Here is a 25,024-nt window from a genome sequence, read left to right on the forward strand (position 1 = left end):
TGAATATGGAACCCTTTCCCCAAAGAGTAAATTCAATCAATAAATTAATTTTGTAAATATAAACTCCAAAGTCAACTTAAAATAGTAATAAATAATGTTCTGATGAGCAGGGGGTGGGGTGAGCTGGGTTGTGATGGAAACTACAAAGGTAGCAGGCAGTTCCTGGCTCTGGCTTCTCCCCTGGTAGAATCTTGCTTTGTGGGTGTGTATGTGAGAGGTCCACAAGCTCTAATTCCCAGCAGCCTATTGTCTCTACAGCCTGTAGGTTTCTAACTTTGAGCAGCTGCTTTTTTTTTCTCTTCTCTTCTCTTCTCTTCTCTTCTCTTCTCTTCTCCTTTTTTCTTTTCTTTTCTTTCTTTTCTTTTCTTTTCTTCTCTTACATTTCCCACAACAAGTCTCTTATGCCCAGTTTCCCTCCCACACACCCTCCCTGCCTGCCTCTGGGGCAGGTAATTTACCTCTCTCTTTCTCTTTCCTTTTTTCTGATTTTCACTATTACTTTTTTAACTTATAATATCTTTATTTAAGCACCATGATGACAAACATGTTTATAGTTGGGTTTCAATTATCGAAAATAACACCCCCCTGTCACAACAAAAATTAAAAAAAAATTATTACTGAAAAAAAGAGAAAAATAATACCCCCCCTCTTCATCAGTGCAACCTTCCCACCACCAATGCCCTCCACCTCCCTCCTCCCTCCCCACTTGCCTGTATTGAAGAATATCAGCTGCTATTTCTCCAGACCTCATTAGCCACATTCATAAAGTGAGAGTGCTACTTGCCCACTCCTCAGGGTGTCTGGACGAGCCAAGTCTTATGATTCATTTTGCATGCACACCTGACACACACTGACCACCCTGTAAATGAAAATCAGGGGGCGTTGGACCCTTTCCTTCCAGGACACCCAGACTCCCTGCCCAGGAGACCTTGCAGAAGTCCGTGTGACTTAGCAAATGGCTTTGATGGTCCTTCCTGAGCTCTGAGCATCCCTTTTCTGCCCCAGCCAGGTAGTAACCAGTCACCTCTTTCCCTGGGTAACAGATGCTTCTTTCTTCTCTCTTTTCCCCTGCAGACACGCTATCTGTGCCACGCTGGTCTCCACAGATCCCTCGCAGAGATCTCGGCAACTCCATCAAGCACAGGTAGGAGACCACCATCCAGTACCGCGAGCGTGGACAGCTGGATAGAGCATGTCCGCCCATTTCCAGCATGTGGAGGACACCCCACCTGCCATGCCCACCCTCTAGGTTGGCCATGCATGATTCTGGCTCCTAGATTAACATAAAATTAGCCTAAAAGTCAGGACTCTAGAACCAGAACTCCCTGTGTTCCAATCCCAGCTCACATAGCTCTATAGCCTTAAGGAGGCGTTTTTGCCCTTTCTGGGGCTCCATTTTCCTCACCAGGTAATCACGTTTCCCTCCAAGGGTGATCACAGGACTAGGTGGGACAGTGCAGTGGCAGCACAAGCTTGGGTTAGTCCATAAGAATTGGGGAGTCAAGAGTGATAGCACAACAGGTAGAGAGTTTGTCTTGCATGCAGCTGACCCAGGTTCGATTCCCGGCATCCCAGAGGGTCTCCCGAGTCTGTCAGGAATGATTTCTGAGTACAGTGCCAGGAGGAACCTCTGATCACTGTTGGCTATGTCCCCCAAATAAAAACAAAAATTGAAATCAAGAAAGAGTGCAAGACCCAATCCCCTTGTTAAGGGGCTGGGACACACAGTTGAAGTGGCACCGTGAATGCTAGTTGACACCATACCCAGGGCTTGATTGATCCCTGGCACCATGTGGTACCCAAGATACTCCTGATCTGACCTCTATGGTTCTGGGGCACTGCCAGGCTGAGCTCTGAGCATGGAGCATAACTGGGAATGATCTTTCGTCCCCTCTCCCCCACACCGCAGGTCTGCTGGGGTGATGCTTATAGAAAAATGGTCTGATTGTTGTGACACTTTCCCACCCAAATTTGGGACCTCCCAGTTCACAAATACAAGACAGCAGGTTGAGCTAGACTCACAGTGGATATGTAGTTCATTCCAGAACTTCAGCCCACCTGAGTTCTGATGGGGTTAAGGGACCCCCTTTCTGCAGAAACAGCTTCCCTGGTCAGGAAAGAGATTCCAGTATGCAAGCCTGTTTATCAAAGAGTGATGCTGAGGCCCTGGGTAAGGGTCTATAGGTGTGAGCCCAGGTTAACCCTTTGAGTTCTGTCCACACCGCTGTTGAGTCTTCTCTCTGGAGAGAAGGGAGGCTTCAGGGACCCCCCCCCCCATTTCATCCCACCTCAGGGGCACTTGCTCGTTAACTCTGGAATGAGTTCCTGCCACCAGGATTCGAGAGGTGTGGTCAAGGCACTGTGGACACCAAGGCTGAGGGCTGCACCAAGGGGGAGCATGGGAATGAGATGGTTAATAGATCCTGGTGGTGCCCCGGGCAATCATGACACTGTCGCTCAGGGCATAGCAGGGATGGACACTCTGCCTCTGCAGGAATGACATCTAGTCAAGCTGCTTTGGAGAGAAATTTGTTGACAGGTCAGTTGTGAAGACTGAGAAAAAGTTGAGGAGGCAGTAAGAGACAGTGTCAGACATATCCATGGTCAGGTAGTGAGAGGCACAGAAGAAGGTGGTATAAAGAGGAGGTTCTCTTCCCCTTTGCTCCTTAGCACCCTCCCCCAGGCCCAGCTAGGCCCTGACTCAACTCCCGCCCTCCACACTCCAGTCCTGAAGCGTGTTCCTGTCTCCTGGGGATAGAGATAAACCAGTGGAAGGGTTCGATTTAATACCAGCCAGTGGCAGGTTCTATCTCCCACTTCCCATATCATCCCCCAAAACTGCTGGGAGCAATTCCAGAATGCAGAGCCAGAAGTAACCCCTGAGTATCTCCGTGTGTGGCCATAATCCAAAAAATACTTTCCTTCTCAGGGATTCTTCTCTGCTCCCAAGGTTTTGGGGGTGCATTTCAGCTTCTATATGAGGTAGGGGACTTCTTGAAGCTTCCTGGGTGATCTAAGCTATCAGGGCTCCTGGGGGCCCCACCTGACACAGTCATGCTCCATCACTGTCTCAGCATGGCCTGGATCCCTCAACAACTAGACAGTAAGATGAGGGTGTACCCCAAGAATCTGGGTAATAATCCAGCCTTGTCCGTTTTACTGAGCACTGTGTAACTTGTTTCTCCCTGCCCACAGTCCAGGGGGATCCTACAGCAGTCACCCCTGCTTCCCCGTTAGTGCCCTGTGGGAGGTCACATGATCTCAGAGGCCACAAGGGCTGAAAGCCAGATCCTCATGTGTACCCCCATTCCTGCAGCTGCAGCAGCTCATCCTTTTCATCAAGATGCCAGACCTGCACCCCAAACCTCTCCTTCCTCTTTCTCCACCAGGTTCTCCACCAAATACTGGATGGCCCAGACTTGCACCGTCTGTGGGAAAGGGATGCTTTTCGGCCTCAAGTGTAAAAACTGCAAGTAAGTAGCTAAGACGCCAGAGACGATCCTGGGCTCCCCCCACTCCGCCACCCAAAATTTGCCAATCCAGGTTGCCCTCTGTTCTTTCTAGATCATTTTAGGTTTAGGGTGTCCAGAAATTCAGGGAATCACTCCCTCATTTCGCAGAAGTGAGGCCTTAAGAAACCTCTCTCAGGAGCCAGAGAAATAGCACAGCAGTAGGGCATTTGCCTTGCATGCAGCTGATCCAAGATGGACCCCAAGTTTGAATCCCGGCATCCCATATGGTCTCCCAAGCTTGCCAGGAGCGATTTCTGAGTGCAGAGCCAGGCATGACCCCTGAGTACACTCAGGTGTGACCCCAAAACAATAAATAAATAAATAAATAAATAAATAAATAAATAAATAAATAAAAGAAATATCTCCCAAGCAGGGCTGAGGGCACACAAACAGTGCAGGCTCCTGGCACCCACTTTTGCCATACACTTTTTGCCATACAGGGGCGAACAATTTATTTAGAGTTGACCAGCTAGGAGATTTGTTAAGCTTTGAGGATGATGTTGGGTGGGTGGATGGGGGGTGTCCCATGTTGCAGCTGCTCAGCTCTGCTATGTAGCAGCCAAAGCAGCTACAGATAAAGCTTATTTGAGCAGCCGTGACAAACGGACTTATTCCAGTAAGGCTCAGTTCCCGGAACAGGCTGTGGCCAGCTGCGGCAGCTCAGCACGGCTGGCTTCACCCCCTCCTCAACTTTACAAAGCCCATTTTTTTTTCCTTTCTCTTTTCTCATCTCCAAGAAGATGCTAAGATTCACCCCCATTTTATGCTGGCAATGTTGAGTTATAGTAAGCAAAGATGGTCAGCCTGAGGTCACTGAGTCCAAAGAGAGGTAGGCAGGGCTTGAACCCTGGTCCTCAAGGCCCCTACGTCCATCCGCCTATCCCTGTTGGAAGATAGTGGGGAAGGCTGGACATCCACAAGCCGGCAGGCAAGGCCCTCATTCCCACACACCCATTCCTGGCCCTGGCAAGGTAGACCCACATAGGCTCCCCACCCAGCTTTGCCTCTAAGGACCTTGTGATCAGAGACATCACCTCTCCCTGTCCTGTGTCTGATTATTAGCAATGTGCAAAGGTTGCTATTGGGCCAGAATAATAGCATAGCCAGCAGGGTGTTTATTTGCACGTGACAGACCTGAGTTCCATCTCTGGCATCCCATAGGGTTCCCCAAACCTGCTAGGAGTGACTTCTGAGCACAGAGCCAGGAGTAACCCGTGAGTGTCGCTGGATATGGCCAAAAAAATAATAAATAAATAAATAAAGGGTTGGTCTTGGAGATGGTAGTCAAAGATCATCTAGGTCTTTCCTTCTCCATCCACAAATTGTGAGTTTAAGAGCCCCCCAGACCAAAAGCTATAAAATAGTGGCATCACCTTGGGTATCTTCCTCTTAGTGTCTCCTTGCTCTGCAAATAGGATTCTAGAGATCCTTCCAGCAGCGGGGTATTTCCTTATTAAGCCAAGAGATTCTTACTGTGTCTCCTGAACCCCCCCCCCCAATCTCTGCCCCATGTGGAAGGGGCATCACACTCAATTTCTCCCAGCCTGGGGAACAATCATCTGAGAAGTGGAGGTGAGAATGAGTTTCCCCTCTGTCCTGGGCAGAGCAGATTTATTCTAGTCCCTGTCACAGATTTGGGGACCAGAGCAGTCACTTTTAAACCTCAGTGATCAGAAGCTGCTCCCCAACAGGGCCCGCTCTCAGCTGAGCCCATGATCTTTGGGACACACATGCTTAAGTGGACCAGCCTTAAGTCTCTCTGATCCCCTTGGCCACCAGCAGCTTCTTTTTATCGGGGTGCTGTCAAGTTCTGTTCAGGTGGCGACTGGGGGTGTTGGCAGCTCCTTCACCACCATACCTGCCCTGCGAAGGCTTTGAAGCCAGGTAATTAGGTGACAGGGACACAGCCGAGATCCAGCAGTGCTGTGCCCTTTCAGGCCACTTCAATTTTCAGCCCTGAGTGGCAGCAATCGGTGGTGGCAGCCGCCTTTGCTCCCAGAAGTCTCTGTTTTCCAGGTAATGAGCAAAAGCTCAAACTCTGCCGGGGCGGGAAGGGGCCAGGGAGGAGGCGACAATGCCGACTGTCAACGGTTTTGAGTCCTGGCACCATTGGTGAACTGTGCGAGACTCCAGGCATCTTAGGGCTCAGTTTCCCTCTCTGCACTCCCTGCAGGCTATAGGAATGAGTCAGCGAGAGGGCTGGGCCCCAGGTAATGGGGTTTTATAAAACATTATTCCACCTTTCTCAGCCCTTCTTCCTGCAAAAGGCATTTCCTGGACGTCAGAGCATGCTTTGGACAGTCTGTTCCCATCACCCCCTGTTAGTAGAGTCAGTGGGGTCCCTGCTTACTCAGGCTTGCACTTGGAGCACTGGGAGCTCCACTGAAATGAGCACTGACTGTGGGGTTTGGGGATGAGTCTGTATGGGGGCAGAATGTCCCAGGGTGGCAGTATTGAACTTCCTCTTGGAAAGAAGGTCCTAGAAGTGAGAGGAACTGCATGGTCCTTTGCACTTATTCTCAAAGCCTACCAGGGTTGGGTTGGTTGGCTTGTCGGAGATGTTAGAAGGGCTAAAGACAAAAAAAAAAAAAGATTAAAAAAAAAAAAAAAAAGAAGGGCTAAAGACAGACAGGAGTGAGCAGACAGAACCCCAATTTCAAGGAGCTTAGGGGAAATCCATACTAGGGAGACAGAGATTTCAGGACACCAAATGTGGGGTACAAAAGGGAGGGACATCTCAGAGATGAGGGAGGAAGCTCCTCCTGGAAAAGGGCAACAGAAAGTGGCTCAAGTGTTAATGGGGCACCCCCCTGTATGCCAGGGGAAGAAAATTCGGGCAGTGTCTGTGCCCATCTTGTGAGATGCCCATGCCAGTGGATTCAGAGAAAGTAGAGGAGGTTTGTGCCAAAGGGCAAAGCTGAGGGGAAGAAGTCAGAATGAGCTAGGGAAGGGCATGCTTCTAGTTCAGGAACTAGGAGGGCAATAGCAATATGTGGGCAAGTCCATCTGTGTAGTCCCTGTTCTCCTAAAGCAACCCTAAATCCTCCTCTCCTGAAGAAGGAGTAGTTTGATCCTGCCTTGCAGGTATGAAATTGTCTTTAAAAACCAAAAACCTAGGCAAGGTATGCAAACCTTGGGTTTGGTCCCAGGCACTACCTAAGGGTTCCCTGAGCTCTATCAGTAATGATCCCCAAACACAGAGCTAGGAGTAATTTCTAAGCATTGCATCAGGAGTAAGCCCTAAGCACTGCAGTGGAGAAGGAGAAATAAAACTTAACCTTGCTAGGGGCCAGAGCAGTAGCGCAGCGGAGGGCATTTGCCTTTCATGAGGCTGACCCAGGACCTGGGTTTGATCCCTGGCGTTCCATATGGTCCCCCAAGCCAGGAGCAATTTCTAAGTGCAGAGCCAGGAGTAACCCCTGAGCATCATCAGGTGTGGCCCCAAAACAAAAACAAACAAACAAAAAACCTTAACCTTGCTAGATTTGGGAACAACCACCAAGAGAGAAATAAGGTAAAATTTTCAGCCTCCTACTCAACTCAGGAGAACCTAGGCAGTGAAAGCAAACACTGTTCCTAAGTTTATGGATTCATTTAGGGGTTCCCCCCTCCACGTCGGAAGCCAGGCTGCTTCTGAATAGTGTCTAACCCCCCCTTCCCTCCGCTTCAATGCCCACTTCCTCCGGAAACGTCATCAGCTGCCTTGTTGGTGTTCTGAATAGAGAGATTAATGAACTAATGTGGAAATATGCTCCAAAAGCAGTTTGCAGTTATCTCGACTGTGAGTTTTCATCTCTGAAGTTTCTGATCTGGGGTGGTCAAGGGGAGCTGTTAGCAGGCAGATCTGTACTGTATGTGCAGTGGGCCCAAGGGGGCTCATGGCTCTCTCCCCACACTCCTGCCTTTCTCTTAGCTCTCTGTGCCCCATCTGCCCAGCCTCGGCTGTTTGCAAAACCTATCCCTTGTCTGTCTTTGAGTCTCTTGCAGGAAAGCAGTCATTTTGGTGTCTATGCAGGAGAGAAGAAAGGACGGAAAGGAAGGGGAGGGGAGGTGAGGAGGGGGAAGAGAAAGAAGAAGAGAGGAGGATAAGAGGGAAGGTGTATATTGTTTGTCTGTTTGATTGGCACAGACTAATTTTTTCAGCACTGAGAAAAGTTGCCTTTGATTTGCTTATTCTATCCCCAACACCCCAACTCCTGCCAGAGTGAGTCCTGACACCACTGGTGTGTCCTCAGAACAAAAACAAACAATGCAGGGTCTGAGCAATGGTGCAGCGGTAGGACGTCTGCCTTGCATGCAGACCTTGTGGACCTCAGTTCCATCCCCCAGTGTCCCATATGGTCCCCTGAGCCAGGAGCAATTTCTGAGCACATAGCCAGGAGTAACCCCAGAGTGTCACCAGGTGTGGCCCTAAAACCAAAAAAGAAAAAAAAATTAAACTAACAATGCAAAGTCTTCTGGGCCTGGACTTGTTTCCAAGGAAAATGACCAGGTCAAGCCCATTTGGAAGCCAGAAAGAGCTGACTGGCCTGGCTTGGCCACATCCCAACTGTGTGATGACAGATAGGTTGTTGGATCACTCTGATGTCTACTGAGGTTGACACCTCTTCTGTTTGCCATGACATGACAAGTGAGGGCCCTAGTGAGGGACACACAGGAATTGAGGTCTCCACCAGCTTCTGGTCCATTCACAATTGAACCAAGTTGGAAATATGGTAAAGTTAAGATATTTCCCTCCCCTCAGGGTGACAACTAGAAATATATTAGACTGCCATCTGCCCCATACATAGGGGTGTTGCCCACCCTTATGCTCCTGCCCGGTTTTGTCCCGTTTCTAGAAAAAAAGCACCTCCTGGACAGGACATCCATTTCTCAGCAGCAAGAGAGCCAGCTTCAGAGGCTGCTGGTCACACATTCAGACATCAGGTGTTCAAAGCTTGGTTTACAGGTACTGACGCTGGGTACCCTCTGACCAACCCTTGTCCCTGTGGCACCCATGGCAGTAGCTTCAGGTTGTGGCTGGTGGAGGTGATGAATACTTTCCCATGAGTGTGAAAGGGCCCAGAGCCATTGCCTGGAAAAGTCCACATGACCTTTGGCGACTTGAGAAACCTGAGTTCAAAGCACATGATCACCAACTTGTTCCTGGGACCTCTTGAGGCTCTTTTGCTTTTTATTATGTATTGTAGTTTACAATCATATGCATATTTATTCTGCTTTAGGTTGAGTATCCCTGCACACTTGCGCACACACACACACAGCCCAGAACATCCGGGCACTAAGCTAATTCCCTTGTTATCTCCTCCCCTATGGGTTGGCTCTCTCCACCCCTACTCAGCTCTTCATAGGTGTTATCACTACTTCTGGGTGCTCAGATGGGCCCTATATCTTAACTTTTACATGTACCCAACATTTCAGCTCTTAAAAGGTCCCTGCACCCCAGCTGGACTCTTTTTACTTTTGTTTGTTTGTTTTTAAGCCAGACCCAGCAGCACTCAGGGGTTACTCCTGGCTCTGCACTCAGGAATCACTCCTGGCAGGCTTGGGGGACCAGATGGGATGTTGGGAAATGAACCCAGGTTAGTTGCATGCAAGGCAAACCCATGGTGCAATCATTCCAGCCTCCAGCTATGCTCTTTTACTGAGCCTATCTCCCTTAATGTGGAGCCCTCTGTCCTATCTGTCCCCTCCTCATCTCTGTCCTTAGCCTGTTATATCCTGGTTCAGTGAGACGCCCTCCCCTCCTCGGATAAGACCTACTTGTAATCTGAGTGTATCGGGGTGGGAGGTGCGTGGGAGCCCCCCAGGGGATGGCACCTTCTCCCTTGAAGTGCTAAGGAAGAGATGAGCCTGAGGTTGTCGCAGCTGCGGAGAAGTTCCTGGAAGCTTCAGGAATTTGTGCAGCAGGCAGGATATTGGCAGGATATAATTATGAGCGCGCGTTTCAGCGCTCACCAGCTTGAAGCCCGAACTTAACTTTTTTTTTCCACGAATAGAAGCACTTCAGTTTTCCCCTTAATCATAACAGAAATTAATGGTCCTTGTAGTCATTTCTTACCTATTGTAAGCGAAAACCAGAGTCCAATTACAGGCGAGAGGCTGATGAGAATTTCTCCTCGAGGCTTAGACAGGGGTTGTTGTTGTTGTTGATGATGATGATGATGATGATGATGATGATGATGAGGTGATGGTGCTGGTACTAATGGGATCCACCAGTACCCAGCAGTACTGCTGACTTGCGGAGTGCCAGGCATTTTGCTGAAGATTGTGCATGCACCATCTCTTTTAATTCTCAAAACCACTCACAGGGGGTCATGTGTGTCCTTCACCCCATTTTACAGACGATGAAGCAGAGCCTCTCGAGAGTAAATGAATACTTTGCATGGGGGTGGAGTTGGAATATCTAATCTGCTCCTCACGCATGGCCATGGATTCATCTGTTGGCCCCCAATTCTGACACTCCAGGGGGAAACAGAGAGCTGACTGGAGCACATTTCTCTGAGAACTCAGCCAGGATGGGAGTAAGAATGGGCAGCTTCTCAACTTCCCCAGAGTTCTCTCAGCTTTCTTGATTCTCTCTGCTGCATCTCCCCGTGCTTGAGAGATAGGTGACACATGTGTGTGTGTCCCTCTCTCTAAGATTCTGTGGCCATGTGCTCCTCTTCTGAGGAAATTGAAGGCTGCAGTCTTCCCCATAGTATGAGTAGATAGTGTCACCCCCAATATTGCCAAGTCATTCATGGAGAGGGCAATGCTGGGCTTTTTTGTTCAACAATCTTGATGGTGGATGATTGAAGAGAGATATGTATAGAGAGATTTGTTGTCTATGCTGGAGTCATAGACATTCTGTTTGAATGACCCTCATCTCTTCAGGAAATGGAGATAATTTCTTCCCTCATTTCTCAGTAAGTGTTTTTATTTTTTTAATAACAATTTCTGGGCCATAACTGGTGAAGCTCAGGACTTAATTTTGACTCTGTACTCAGGGGTCACTCTTGGAGGTGCTCAAAAAACCATATGGGGTGCTGAGGATTGAATCTGGGTCAGCTGTGTGCAAGGCAAATGCTCTTCCATCTGTACTGTTTCTCCAACTTCAATCCAAGATTGTACTGCACCAACTCTGGGGTCATGGATTCAAAGTAAGGCTGGGGAAGGGGCTTCAGAGGGGAAGAAGAACCCAGTTCTGCCCTCAAGATAAATGTACAATGACTGACTTTCCAGTCAGGAGAGCTGGCAGCTCCTCTGGGGACGAGAATGAGTCATCGTAAGCAACTTCTCTAGATAACTGAAGCTTATCTTGAGATTAGGAGTTAAATTTAAAAAAAAAAAAAAAAAAAAAAAAAAAAAAGGAGGCCTGGAGAGATAGCACAGCAGTGTTTGCCTTGCAAGCAGCCTATCCAGGACCAAAGGTGGTTGGTTCTGGTTCGAATCCTGGTGTCCCATATGGTCTCTGTGCCTGCCAGGAGCTATTTCTGAGCAACAGCCAGGAGTAACCCCTGAGCAAACAAACAAACAAAAAAATTTAAAAAAAAAAAAAAAGAAAAAAGCACAGTTTAAGAACAGGAAGGCAATCCTGTCCCAGTCTCCAGTCTGAGCAAGCAAGCATTTTGGGGTGCTCCCTGGTGCATTCAAAGCATGTGTGCTGCTTCAGAGTGGAGAAGATCCAGGCATTTTCTTCCTGGGGTCCTTGCTGCAGTGGTACAGGTTATTCAGTCTCGGGCAGCTGTGCCCTCAAAGGACATGAGCCCAACAAGGCTTAGCATGGTTTCTGGGACCACACCTGGCCACATCCTGGGGGACAAACAATGTCTAGGACCACAATCTGAAATAGGACAACTAGATGGTCAACTGGGACAGACCATGAGGCTATGCCAAATCTTCTTTAATAACTGCAGGAGGGGGTGGGGCTTAGGGCCAGAGCAATAGCACAGTGATGAGGGCATTTGTCTTGCACATAGCCAGCCCAGGTTCAATTTCTGGCATTCCAGTTCCCAGTTTGCAAGGAATTTCTGGTTTGCAAGGAATAATTCTTGCATGCAGAGCCAGAAGTAACCCCTGAGCACCACCAGGTATGACCTAAAATAATAATGATAAAAATTTAAAAATTAAAAATAATAAAATCATAGGGTGTTTCACAAGCCCCCCAGTGGCTTTGGATCTGGTTTAGCAGGGCCCTCCCCCCATACCTGCACCAGTGTCTCTTCCCTTGGAGGCTTGCTCGAGAAGATTGGCCACTGGCTGGCAAAGGTGAAACTTTTCTTTATAGAAGCTTCCAGGCTATAGTGGAACTATTTCAGGGTGAGTACAGAGACTTCTAGGTGAGTCGTTTCTGTTGTCAGAGACCCCCCCCCCAACCCAGGGCATCTCACCCTGAAGCTGGATCTTTCAAACGGCTCCAAAGCTTTTGGTGGGTTCTTGTGTAGAACCAACTAGATTCTCATGAACATCTCTGGGATCTGCCCACCTCCCACCCTTCTCTCATTTCAGCTTTACTGGCCTTTAGCCAGTCTGGGTCTCCTGGGACTGAACCTGGGTCAGTCTCCAGTGAGGCTGAACCCCAGTTGCTTGCTCTGAAAATAGAGTCACCATTAGTTCCAGCCAATGGCAGTTGTTCAGAGGGATCGGCTGTCTCAGGCACCCAAGACCCAGTCACAGTGCAGACCCGTGGTTCTCATTCTTCGAAGTCCACCATGACACTGCTCATTGGCATCTGTTGTGGAAGATTCCAGATGGTCTGTTACCTTTTCTTACTCAGCCATCTGCTGACCACCAGTCATGATTTAGTCAATTGTATGTGGTGGTAGCCCTTAACTTGTTTATTTACTGTGAATTGCCCTTTTATTTCTGACTAGCTAGGTTTATTTAAAGCCAAAAACACAACTCACAAACGGAAATAGAAAAGACACTTGCCATTAAGACAGAGATTCTCAAATGGCCAGATTGCAAACTCATTTTCCAGCTTGGGACAGAGGAGAGAGAGAGCCTGGAGGAGAGATGAGTTCTTAGACAACTCAGATGAAGGATATTGGTGAGGGGCTAAGGGTCTTCTAGAAGAATCTGTGTCAATCAGTGCAATCCGTTTTCCCCAGCTTCCACTTACACTTCCAGTTTTCCAGTTTTTAGGTCCAACTTTTCACATAGGAACAGATTATAGGGTCATGTGAGGCCAGGAAAGACCCAAACCAAGAAAAATGAGGAAATTCACACACACAGCCCTAAACTCTTTCTATAATAAGTTTCTCTGTTTCCACCATAGCCCCCATGACCTTATTTCACAAGTCCCTGTGACCCCTGCCCTACTAATTGGCCCCCAAGTCTTATAGCATGCCTTCCAATTGATGTGATTGGAATATCTTGGGCTCCACAGAGGACATTGTGACCCATGGTTGAGAAACATTGCTCTGTACCCACATATTCTCTTCTGGTGCTGATTAGAAATGGATCCCCGCTTTTCAGCATAAGTTTCTGATTTGTCCTATCTGAGTGGGCCCAGAACTGGCATTTCTGACTAGCTCCCAGAGCATGTCTGAAACATGTGTCTGGGACCCTCTCTTTGAGAACCACTGAGCTAGACGAATTGTGGGGAGTTTATGTTGGGTGTGTGTTTGGACTGGCAAACTGGCCTTGGGTTCTAGAGTAGAGGGGTGAAGGGAGCCTTTGTCTCTGCACAAGAAACCTCAGAGCCAGCTGAGGGGGTCCCTCAGGCAAATCTACTGGTGGACAGAAGTTGGGCTGGTAGACATAGAGATGGTGTGTGAACCCTAAGGAGACAGAGTAGCCTCTGCCATGCGGTATGTGTTTCCAGGTGACATGGGACACTAAAGAAAATGTCACCACTAAGTCCTAGTCATTGAGGGATTATCTTTTAGAAATCAGGCAAGGTGACAGTTGAGCTTTATCTCAAATGAAGTACTTCTAAAAGCTTGACTCATTTCATCCAAAGAAGAAATCTTACCCGGTGGTCTATGATAGCCTGAATCCTTCAGGAAATTGGAACCACTGACCCTGGTTTGTATATGGACAGGTCAGTTTTCTAGGTTCCTCCCTCAGTAAAATGGGGATGTGAGTGGTACTCATCTTATGATATTAAAAGTGGCTGGCTGCACGGTCTATGTGAAGTCTTTATAGAATGGCTAGAAAATCAGGTTCTTGGATAGCGAGAGATGATTATTATTAATATTGTTGGTGATGATGAGAAATACAACCTGAAAGGAAAGAGTGTCTACAGAGCATGAAGACCAGACATGGGTACTCTTGGTTAAATAGTTAATGTCCATTTCTGGACCACAGGTGAGCTGTCCTGGAAGAGTAGAACACAACATCCTCTTCAGAATTCACTTCCTGGATGCCAACAATGTGCAGTAGCTGATGCATCACATCTCACATGTTGGTTCCCACAGTCTTCAGAGTTTTTTGAACCAGTGGGACCTTCTAGCCTGCCCACCTGCCTTCCTTCCTTTCTTCCATGACCTTTCACCTATCCATCCACCCATCAACTCATATATCCATCTATTCATTCATATATCTATCCTTCTACCCATTTATTCACCCTCCTATCCATTCATTCATAATCTATCTGCCTGCCCATCCATCCATCATTCTTCTATTCATCTACTCACCTTCCCACTTACCCTTCCATCCATTCACCCATCCACTCACCCATCATCTATATTCCCATTCATCTATCCATTCAGCCATTCACTCATCCACCTGACTTTCTGTCTTTCCTTCTCCATCCATCCATCTGCCTGCTCCTTTATACATCTATACATCCATTTTTCTACTCATTCACTGACTTACTTTTCATCCCATCCATCCACTCATCCATATATACACTCATCCATCCATCTAAACACATAATTATCTCCCTATCCATTCATCATCCATTCTTTCACCCGCCCAACCATCCATCCATATATTCATATATCCCCCACCTCCCTCTCACGCATACATTCATCCACTGATCTTCCATCAATTCACCTTTTCTTCTTTTGACCCCAGGTTAAAGTGCCACAACAAATGCACCAAAGAAGCCCCACCCTGCCACCTGCTCATCATCCACAGAGGAGGTAAGTATTTAACATTTGCTATCCTAGACCCAGTCAGGGTCTTCCTCAGGCTATCCAAGGTAGCTGTCCCATCCAGGCTGATTCTGGATAGCGCTGTCCTCTTCATCCTTGTCTGTCCCCTTTCCTTCACTTTGATCTCCTTTGTTTCATCCTGATACCCCCCAGGCTCTTTTCTTATTTTTGTCCCTGCTCTGGTTTCATGGATGGACTCATCTCCTCCATCCTGAAATCTGAACATTCCATCCTGGAATCTCCTTTGCTCATTCTGGCTTCCTGATTTCCACTCCCCATTTTCCCCCTAGTCCTATTGCTCCCCATGAGAACATAGATGAGCATCCTTCCATGCATTTCAGTCCCCATCAGTCGTCCTGTAGAGGGTCATAGTGGTAGAGGTCTGATAGTGACTGCTGGTTGAAATGCTATCTTTCTTGACTCTGTGGTCTAATGCATGCAGGGGCCTCCCTGTGAGAGATTGTGGTTACCTCTGGAAAGGACTTTCCAACCTCCCATAGTGCAAAACAGAAAAAAGCAAAGTCAGCTTTGCCGGAAGGATAAACTCTGGGGAAGGAGGGCATTTTTATGCTCATCAAGGAGGTACTGTCCAGAGAATCCTGTACCTACCTAGCAGAGTAGTGATTTTAATTCTTGTCCTGTGGGCTAGTTGTCCCCAACTACTTCAATCTTTATGATAATATGTGCCTGGGAAATGGGTTCTCGCTCAATTGGTGCTGTCCAATATAGTAGCTACCAACCCTACTGGACTATTTTAATATTGCTTGAAATGAAATAAAAACAAAACCATTCTCAACATCATTTCCAGAGCTCACAGCTACTGGTGGCTGCCATATTGGAGAGCACACACATATAAATACTTTCATAACCTTGGAAAGTTTCAGTGAACATCACTGGGCCAAACCTTTGCTCTAGGAATATGGCTTCACAGATCAGCCACATCAGAATATCAGGGGGCTTGTGAGGCATATCTAATTCATGACTCCATTCCCCCACCCCAATCCAGATCTTGAGAGGCTCCAACTTCAGTTGAAGTGGAGGAGAAATTTCATGCCCCCAGTGCCCAGAGAGGATCCTCCATGAGAGCTCTTGGCCAAAGGAGTTCACACAAAGTGGCCAGGGAGCAAGAATAGTCACTTTGTGCTGTCAGCCATGACCACAGTCTGTGTCTGGGACCCTGAAGAAAACTCAAAGGAATTTTACATCCCCTTTCCAGATTTTTCAATCTCAGCACTTTATTAGAAAGTTAAAAATCCTTGCCAGCAGTCTACCAAACTGAAGGTTGGAAGGAAACTTAGAACCACCAGGGGCCACTTGGGCAATACTAATTTGTGCCTCTGAGATGTTTCCTCTTCCAGGGGAATCTGTCCTGTGTGATAAAGGGCCCAGGAGAGAGAGAGAGAGAGTTCCAGAAGGAGGCAGTTTGCTCCCCAAAGTGCTGAGATGTTCCCTAGCCATCGGCCATTGGTTTTTAATAACATCTGCATGGCTCACCTCCCTGGCAAAGGATCTTGCAAGGGAAGAAAAACTCACCGCCTCCCCCGTGTCCCTTCCCCACCCGCCCCAACCGCCTTCATTAAGAACCATCTGTTTCTTGAACAACTGTCCACATCTAGTGAGTGGGAGGCGATTTTCTACCTGAATTCTCACCACTCTGAGCCCCCCATGCAGGGTCAGCCTCAGTGGGAGGGTGTCCCCTCCCACCCAGCTCCTCTCTCTCCCCCGGCCTCCACAGGAGCCTGTCTGCCACATGGGGACAAGAGGGAACTTGCTGGAAGGCTGACCTTTGAGGAGGGCTGCCGCCCCCTCCAAACAGACACCTCCACAGTTGTGCCCTCTCCAAGGCAGTCTTACCTGCTCTGGAACTTTCTACTGGTCCACCGGCTTCTGGCTTCTTACCCACCCTTCCCTTCGCTGTCACTAGGAAGTTGGAAATAGAGTGGGTTTCCATGGTGATGGCAGCTCGGGTGCAGAGAAATGAAATCCTTGGGTCAGTGTGGAGCTGCAGAGACTTCTCTCTCACTGCCTACACCCCAGCAGTAAAGCTCAGTTAATAAGTAACTGGCATGGGATTGACCCTAAAACTTAACCTTTTCCTTTGGCCTCTTCCCCTGGTCCTGAGTTAGTCCAGAAAGATAAAAAAAAGAAGGGGCCGAGGATAAGGGACTTGGGTGATATGGTTTGAGCCACAACCCAAGAAGGAAATACTTCTCAAGCACCCTTGGGGGTCCCTGAATTCTATGGGCTATAAGGGGTGAAACTCAGAAAGGAAGCCAGGGAGAGAAGATTTACTTTCAGGGTATCTGGGTGTGCAGTTAAGGACAAACATGTTTTGGGGCTTCTCAGACCCAAAAAATCCTACTAGTATCAAAAGCAAACCCTAACGAGAAGGCTTGGTGGGGCAAGGGCTGGTGGCTGCAGTGAGCTGAGAAATCAGGGTCCTCTTGACTCTCAGAGAGACCCAATTTCTTTTTGTTTGTTTGTTTTGGGGCCATATCCAGCAGCTTTCAGGAGTTACTCCTGGTTCTGCACTCAGAAATCACTCCTGGCAGGCTGGGGACCGAACCTGAATCAGCTGCCTGAAAGGCAAACTCTCTCCCCGCTGTACTATGATCAGTCCTCAATTGAGAGGCCCAATTTTGAGATGATTATCATGAAAAACAATGATGAGGCTTTAAAACCAAATAGAATAGTTTCCATTTTCTTGTTTTGTTTGGTTTTTGTTTGGGGCCCATACCCGGCAGTGCTCAGGGATTACTCCTGACTCTGTGTTCAGAAATTGTTCCTGGCAGGCTCTGGGATGATATGGGATGATGGGGATTGAACTCTGGTCCATCCCAGTTTGGCAGCATGCAAGGCAAATGCCCTACTACTGTGCTATCACTCTGGCTAGAATAGTGTCCATTTTCTTGCTATAGTTTCTGGCTGTCCAAAGTCCTTTGTTGGCTGAAATACAAACAGGAGGAACCCCAGAGAACCCCTCCTTCACTATCCCACACTGTGGCCTATCAGCCCTCATCTCCAGTACCTCAGTGAATCCCCTTTCTTGCTTTTTGGGAGCCCCTTTGAGATGGTATCTGTCTTCTGCTCTCTGGCACCGGAGTCTGGAGCCCAGCCGGTCCTTATATTCCTCCCTCTTTCTTTTTAATCCTACGGACCCAGCAAGGCTAGTGAGGACAGAATCGGTCCCCTGTGACATCAACAACCCTCTCCGCAAGCCACCCCGCTACTCGGACCTGCACATCAGCCAGACACTCCCCAAGACCAACAAAATCAACAAGGTGAGCTTCCTGTGGGGTTAGGAGGGCGGGCTGAGAGGGAGAGAAGGGGTAGCACTCTGCCCTCCCATTCCAGCCCACCTGGGGTGCATGAAGTCTGGGGGCTTCTGTGATCACTGGGGCGCATACTGCCCAGCTCAGACCCACAGGAACAAGAACAGATGAGCATGCCTGGGAGTGGGCCATGGACACTGGGAAACATGGTGTCGGGGTTCCGAAGTGGCCCAACTGTGCCCTCTTGTGCGTTTGGAGATGTTTCACCATCTGCCAGGATCAGCGTTACAGATGGTGCCTGGCTCTCTGGCACATCTGTTGCATCAGAGCACGGAGGGACAAGGAGCTATTTCTGCGTTCCAGCTGGAGCTCAGCAGGATGGAGAGTTGGAGGGTGAGGGAATAGGAGGCAGTGGCACAGTCCGAGCGAGCCTTTGCCAGCTCGTGTTGGCCTCACACTTCTCACACTGAGGGCAGCTCTGTGTCTCTTTCTTTTCCAACATGGCCTGGAAATTTCCAGCACAATTTCTCACATTGTCTGTGGAACCTGTTGGTTAGATGGAATGAAGGCCACCCCAGGGTTGGAGGTGAAAGGGGATACATGCCAATGAATGATCTCTCAAGCCCCCACCCCATGATGCCTTCATGCCCTGTATGGAATGGCAGGTCCACTGCAAATCAACCAGACTGAAAATCCAACTACAGGCCCATGACCCAAGCGGCCCTCAACTGGCACATTTAAGTGGAAGCCTCATGCCCCAATCTCTAGGGACATTGGTCTGGAAGCAAAAGTTGACACAGGAAATAATCCACACAGACTGAAGGGAATAAAACAGGATCAGGAATATTCCACCACAAGCCTTCTGCTCGCTCATTAGCAAGAAATACCAGCCGGCAGATAGATTAGCACCAAGGTCTTTATTGGGAAAGGAAAGACTAACCCCTCGGTCGAAAAACAGGTAGGATAAGGGACCAATCCAGAGGCACTTCTAGCAAAGAATTATCTTGAATAGAATGAAAACCAGTTACTCCCACAGCACATGTCTGCTCCTAGGCAGCATTCTAGCTTCTGGTCCTGTGTCAGGCTAGTGAAAAATCCCCTTTCCCCACTGGTCATCCACATGGCAGCCAGAATGGTTCATTCTGGGACTGGGCACCCTTTACCAGAAATCCACCCTTGGCTGTATTGGGAGAACCAGAGCATGTGTAGATTGGGCCTTGCCTCTAGCTGTGAACTCTCTATTAACCTCCCCACCGGAACCTATTTGGCTTTTCTGTGTTCCTTCCTTCCTTTTCCCCAAGATTCCCTCCAGGGGCTGTCTGCACTTGTAGCATCATCCAGAAAGTGGAGTCTCTGGGTTCTGACCAATTCGGAGCTACCACCCTACTCCCCATCCTTCCTCACAAGAGCCTAGAAATGGGGCTTCATCTCTTGTAAAGGCTGGTACTTGTTTATTTCCCTGCCAGGCTGCCCAGCTCCTCAAACAGTGAGGGGCACTATAATCCTTTACTGTAGCCCAAGGACTCCTGGCATTAGAATCCCAGAAAGGGATGCTGGACAGTTTGTCTCTGACCCATAATGGCCCAGGATCTGACCAGGATGATTCACCGTATAGCCTGGACTAGGATCATTCAATGTAGGGATGGGCCAACAGTGGAGCTAAATCCAGCCACGTCTGGCTTTATCTTGAGCCACGACCACCAGAATTGCATGGCACTGCCTTCTTGTCCAGTGGCACATTCATGAGAAGTCACAGCTTCAGCTGGTCTCCAAACCATTTCAGGAAAATGTGAAGGGCTGGAGAGATAGGACAGTTGTCTTCTGTCTATCAAGGCAGGGCACTTGACTTGCATGCATCCGACCCCTGGTTCCACCCCCAGCACTGCGCACAGACTTCAGAGCCCTCTCAGACATGATCTCTGAGTGTAGAGCCAGGAATGGTGCCTGAACACTGCTGGGTGTGGCTCAGCCTCCCCTACTTCCAACTCAGCAGCCCCCCCCCAAAAAAAAGTGAAAGAGAAAATAAGAAAGTTTGTCAATTTTTTGTTTTGGGGGGCTACACCTGGTGGTGTTCAGGGGTTACTCCTGGCTCTGCACACAGAAATTGATCCTGGCTTAGGGGACCATTTGGGATGCCGGGGATCGAGTCTAAGTTTGTCCTGGGTCAGTTGTGAGCAAGGCAAATGCCCTACCACTGTGCTACCATTCTGACCCCAGTCAATTCTTGATTTACAAGTGCCTGTTCCCATATGACTCAAATTAGGGCCAGCAAACACCTGCCTGAGCATGCCTGCAGCAGCCTCTGGGCACTGAGGTTCCTCTTCAGCAGCTCAGTCGTCCAGTGGGATTATTTTATCTAACAGAGCCAAGGCTGTGTGGAAGCCAACAACTTGGCCCATGTACCATCTTCACTAGACATAATCCAAGTTTTAGTATCTTGAGACAATGCTAAAAGCAGTCAGAGGTCCAGAGAGAGGAGGGCATTTGCCTTGCACATGGCCAACACAGGTTCAATCCCCAGCATCCCATGTGGTCCCCTGGGCACCGCCAGGAATACTTTCTGAGTGCAGAGCCAGGAGTAACTGCTGAGCACTGCTGAGTTTACAGCACCCAAAGAAGCTGTGATGGGGAGATCCAGAGCCATAGTACAGCAGGAAGTACATTTGTCTTGCACATAGTCAGCCCAGGATCAATCCCCTGGCATCCTATATGGCACCTGAACACCACCAGGAGTGATTTCTGAGAGCAGAGTCAGGAGTTAAACCTGAGTATGGCGGATGTGCCTCCCCCCTCCCCCCAAAAAAAACTAAAATAAAAAAGTAGAGCTGACTTGGAAACAAAGAGGACTCAGTGCATCCCACCCCCGCCTAAGAAAATAGTTTAGGGAGTGTGTGGTCATGCGTGGTCATGATTCTGCTATGCCCAGACCTCGAGGAATTCCTGCAGGAATTATAGCACTTGCCTAGCATACAGCAAACCCTGGTTTGACCCCTGGCACTGTATATGGTACCCAGGGCCCTCCACCCAGCAAAATAAATAACCAAACTTCAACCAAAAAATCCACTCCCCTTGGGTAGGTACTAAGAGCAGTCACCTCAGATGTGACTGGGAGAGGAAGCTGAATTCTCAATACCAAGGCACACTGCACAGTTACTGATGTGTGTGAAGCATCTGGAAAATTCTTGCCATTATCATCCGATTCCGCAGTGGGAGTTGCCATCAAAATGTCATCTCACGGCCACTTTCTCCTTGTTATGTATTCAAGATTGAGGTCCCTGGGAGAGGGGATTCCCCCAACCTCAGGAGGAGAGAGGAGAGGCAGCTGTGAGGTTCTGGGATGGTGTTGTGTGCCCTCTCAGACCTTCCCCTCTGCTTTTGCAGCACAAACAGCCTCTGGGTGCCCCCCTGGACAGCAGCAAGGGCTGATCAGTGGCAGTGACACAGTTCTGCTTGTCCCCTGCAGGCGAATGCGATAAGAGATATCAATTAACCTGTTTGGAGAACATGGTGTGGAAGGGGCCAAGACGGCTTATCATTAGGACTGGCCTAGTTTTTTCCTCACTCGCTCTCTCTCTTCTCACTGATTCCATGCAGATATTTTTTTCTGTCAGGCAATGGTGGTTTCTGAGTCAGTTTGCTTTGCAAATTTTCTCTTTCTGATTCTTGACTGCATCTCCTGAGTGTCCAGTCTGGCAGGCTCACAAGGTTTGGGGGTACAAGTTTGGGGGTCAATGAGGGGTGTGCAATTTGAAGCCAGAAGCCCTGGACTTGAGACTTGGTTTCTTCACTTCTCTGTGACTTGGTTCTCTCCTGTGAAGTGAGCAGTTTGATTGAGGTGTTTTGGGTATATGGAGAGGGTCAGAAGCAGTCAACACCCCGAAAATGGATGGTTGTAGGTGGGCAATGAAGATGAGAGGGAGGAAGAGGAGCAGAAGGAGGCAGATGGGAAGGGAAAGGGGAAAGAGGAGGATGGAAGAAAGATGAGGAAGGAAAAGAGAAAGAAAAAGGAAATGGGGAGACATAGGAGAAGGAAGAGGGGAGGGATGAGGGTGATATTTAAGAAATGTTTGATGGAGAAAGTGTATTTAAGTTCAACTGTAAGTGAATGAGTTTCCACATACAACAGAATCCATAGTTCCTAGTATCCAGTGTGAGATCGGATCAATGGCACAGTGAGGAGGGCATTTGCCTTGCAGGAGGCAGGCCCATTTCCTCACATAGCATGAAGCAGAGAAGGCCTATGTGCTGCCCTCCCTTTATTCCCTCAACCCACTTCAGGGCAAGCATCAAACATAACTCGCCACCCTCACCTCTCAACTCCCAGGCCCAGCATCTCCAGGAATAGCCCCTACATTAAAAAAAATAAAAGAATGAAAAACTATGACCAGCAGTGCCCAACTCTGATGAGGAAACAGAGTGGGAACAATCTGTCAGAAATGGCAGAAACTCTGGAGAAGAGTTTTTGGTTTGGGTTTTGGTTTTGCCATTTTCTCTAAAAAATGAAATTATTGAAAGCCCTTCATTCATTGTCACTATGTACTGTAAATAATTCTGTGTAATGAACTTCAGTCACAATAAAAAGAAATTAAAAAAAAATTAAATTATCAGCTTCCCCAGACATTGCAGTCTTAAGCATTGATCCCTCAGAAATAAACATGTGAGATCCCATCAAACCTGAATATAAGTCTGCGGAGAGGAGCGGTCTTCAGTGGAGTCTGGGGGTAGGGATGGGGGAGCAACCAGATTGGCCTTGTGTGTGAAGGGTGGGGGTTGGCCGAGCACCCCCTAGGATGGAAGCCAGACATCCCATATGCAAGCAAGAGCAGCACCTGTGGGGGAGAGACTTCCACTTCGGGAGCGTGGGGGGTGGGGGGCTCCCTACTGGTATTTCAGGAGATCCCTATAGGAAATTCTCAACCTGCTGCAAGGACCCGAGGATGTCCTTCTGTATGCACACACACTCATGCATACATACATGCACTCACCATGCACTCACACACATACTCAACATACAAAATCATACACGTGCATAATCCATATATACACGCATAAACATGTACATAGCCATGTACATGCACAAGTTATGTACACTCGCACACACTTTGTTCCTCTCCTTTGCCTCCTCCTTCGGAGAATTTCATTGACTCCCGGCATCAGGGCCAGTAAATGAAATAGAAATAAGTAGGACTCCATCGATCCTTCCAGAGCAAGAAGGCAGCTAATGGAAGTAATAGCCACCCTTGATGAAGTGTTTGCTGCCGTCGGCAGCTCTCTGCTTGTATGTTTATTTATTTAACGAAGCTTGAGCTCGCACCCGGCACCCGGCATGCTTCTAGAGTGCTCCACTTGTTATCTCACACATACAGTGAACCCCTCTCACCAGAGGTGCTGTGTTCATACCGGGGTCTCGGATGAAGAAGCTGGAGGGGAAATCACACACTCAGGATTCAGTTCCAGCATCCCAAGGGCCACAGACAATGCTCTGAGTAGTTGCTGGTACCATTGCATTGTCCTAGGGGCTGGGAGGTAGAGTGAATGCAATGAAGACCATTAGCCCCATGTGCTCCCATTGTTAGCAAAGGGGACAGACTGCAGAGACCTAATAAGGAGTCAGCTGGTGTGTTTGAAGATGAGGGAGGAGGTGGTTCTGGAGCAGTGAGTCGAGGAGGGTTGCAGTGACCAGAGGATGCCAGGACAAGCTGGTTGCAGTATGATGCCAGGAGTGGGCTTGGGATTCGGTGTATGTAGGCAGGGCTGCTATGGCAGCAGAGTGGTGCTATGCAAAGGTCCTGAGGCAGTAATGTTTGTGCCATACCCATCTGTGCCCTGTACATATCCAGTGGCTCAGAACCCCACCAATGTCTTCTGTTTCAGTCTTCTGAGTCAGATGTACAGTGGCATGAGAACTTAAGTGAGGTCTCTCTTTTCCTTTGTTTCCCAATTGAAATATTTTTAATTCTTAATGAATTACTTTATTTAAACACCATGGTTACATGGCTATTCATAACACAGTTGGGTTGTTTTTTGTCTGTTTGTTTTTCACAATTGCAAACTTGTTTCTGATTGAGCTTCAGTCATACAATGTCCAACACCTTCACCGAGGGGCACGTTTCCCACCACCAATTTCTCAGTTTCCCTCCCTACCCTCCTCCTGACTGCCTCTGGGTGAGACATTTTTCTTCTCTATCTCTCTGTCTCCTCCTTTTTGTGATTTCTCTCTTAACCTTCCTTTGCACAAGCCCCGAACACTGAGCTCTGTCCACATGTGATTTCTGCCAATTCTCTTTCTAGGGGATAGGACTGAGGTCTCGGTTTCTTTGATGTCTCTCCACCCAGAACTGGCCTCTGAATCGCCCATCCCATGGGCCACATCTCCCTAACCCCACAGAGACACATTTCTTGGCTTGATAGGGCTCCTGTGACCAAAAGGGCCCACTTGCATAATGCAGGCTAATCTCTCTAATTTATTGGACCCTGTTATAAGAGCCAGGTGGTCGTGGCTGTCTCCGCTCTGTAACTGCTTTCTCAACCTAGAAGCTGAAACAGCGAAGTCTTCCTCATTCCTGGCACTCCTAGACTTGGGAGGCCCCCACTAAAAGTTCTTCTTAGATATGAAGATCTAGATTCTCTGTAGGTTTTCTTTTCTGGTTCCTACCAGGGCTAAGACCCAGCTTCGAGAGAATGGATCTCTGGTCCCCTCACCCCAAATGCTCACTCTAGAAGAATCAAGGTGGACATAGCTTTGGGGAACATAGTCTTGGCTCCCCGCCACACTCCTCTAGGACCATCACAAAGGCAATGTTGAATGCGTCCCTCATTTTACAGAAAGTTCAGGAGCCAGAGATGGATCCTGACTGTTTCTTCACTGCACTCACTCTCTGGCCTCTGTTTTGCAACTGCTGTTGGTTCTGATTTTTGTTTAGATTTATTTTGGGGAAGGTGGTTGTCATTCCCAGTAGTGCTCAGGGGTTATTCTTTTGGGGGGGTTGGGTCACACCCAGTGATGCTCAGGGGTTACTCCTGGCTCTGCACTCAGAAATCACTCTTGGCTTGGGGGACCATATGGGATACCAGGGGATCGAATCCAGGTTAGTCCTGGGTCAACCACATGCAAGGCAAAAGCCCTCTTGCTGTGCTATCCTCCTCGCTCTGGCCTCTT

General features: G+C 48.4%; 1 protein-coding gene across 2 annotated transcripts in view; it reads left to right on the plus strand.

The window, feature by feature from the left end:
• The window catches only part of KSR2 (kinase suppressor of ras 2), a 348,927-nt gene that overhangs the window by 264,965 nt on the left and 58,938 nt on the right, over window positions 1-25,024 (plus strand). For both annotated transcript variants that reach the window (XM_049788775.1, XM_049788776.1), the window contains exons 6-9: window positions 1,075-1,144; window positions 3,390-3,473; window positions 14,514-14,580; window positions 17,749-17,874. In XM_049788775.1, the coding sequence (XP_049644732.1) occupies window positions 1,075-1,144; window positions 3,390-3,473; window positions 14,514-14,580; window positions 17,749-17,874 (347 nt within the window). The remainder of the gene's footprint in view (window positions 1-1,074; window positions 1,145-3,389; window positions 3,474-14,513; window positions 14,581-17,748; window positions 17,875-25,024) is intronic.

Source organism: Suncus etruscus, chromosome 15 (genome assembly GCF_024139225.1).
Source record: "Suncus etruscus isolate mSunEtr1 chromosome 15, mSunEtr1.pri.cur, whole genome shotgun sequence".
NCBI classification, from domain to species: Eukaryota; Metazoa; Chordata; class Mammalia; order Eulipotyphla; family Soricidae; genus Suncus; species Suncus etruscus.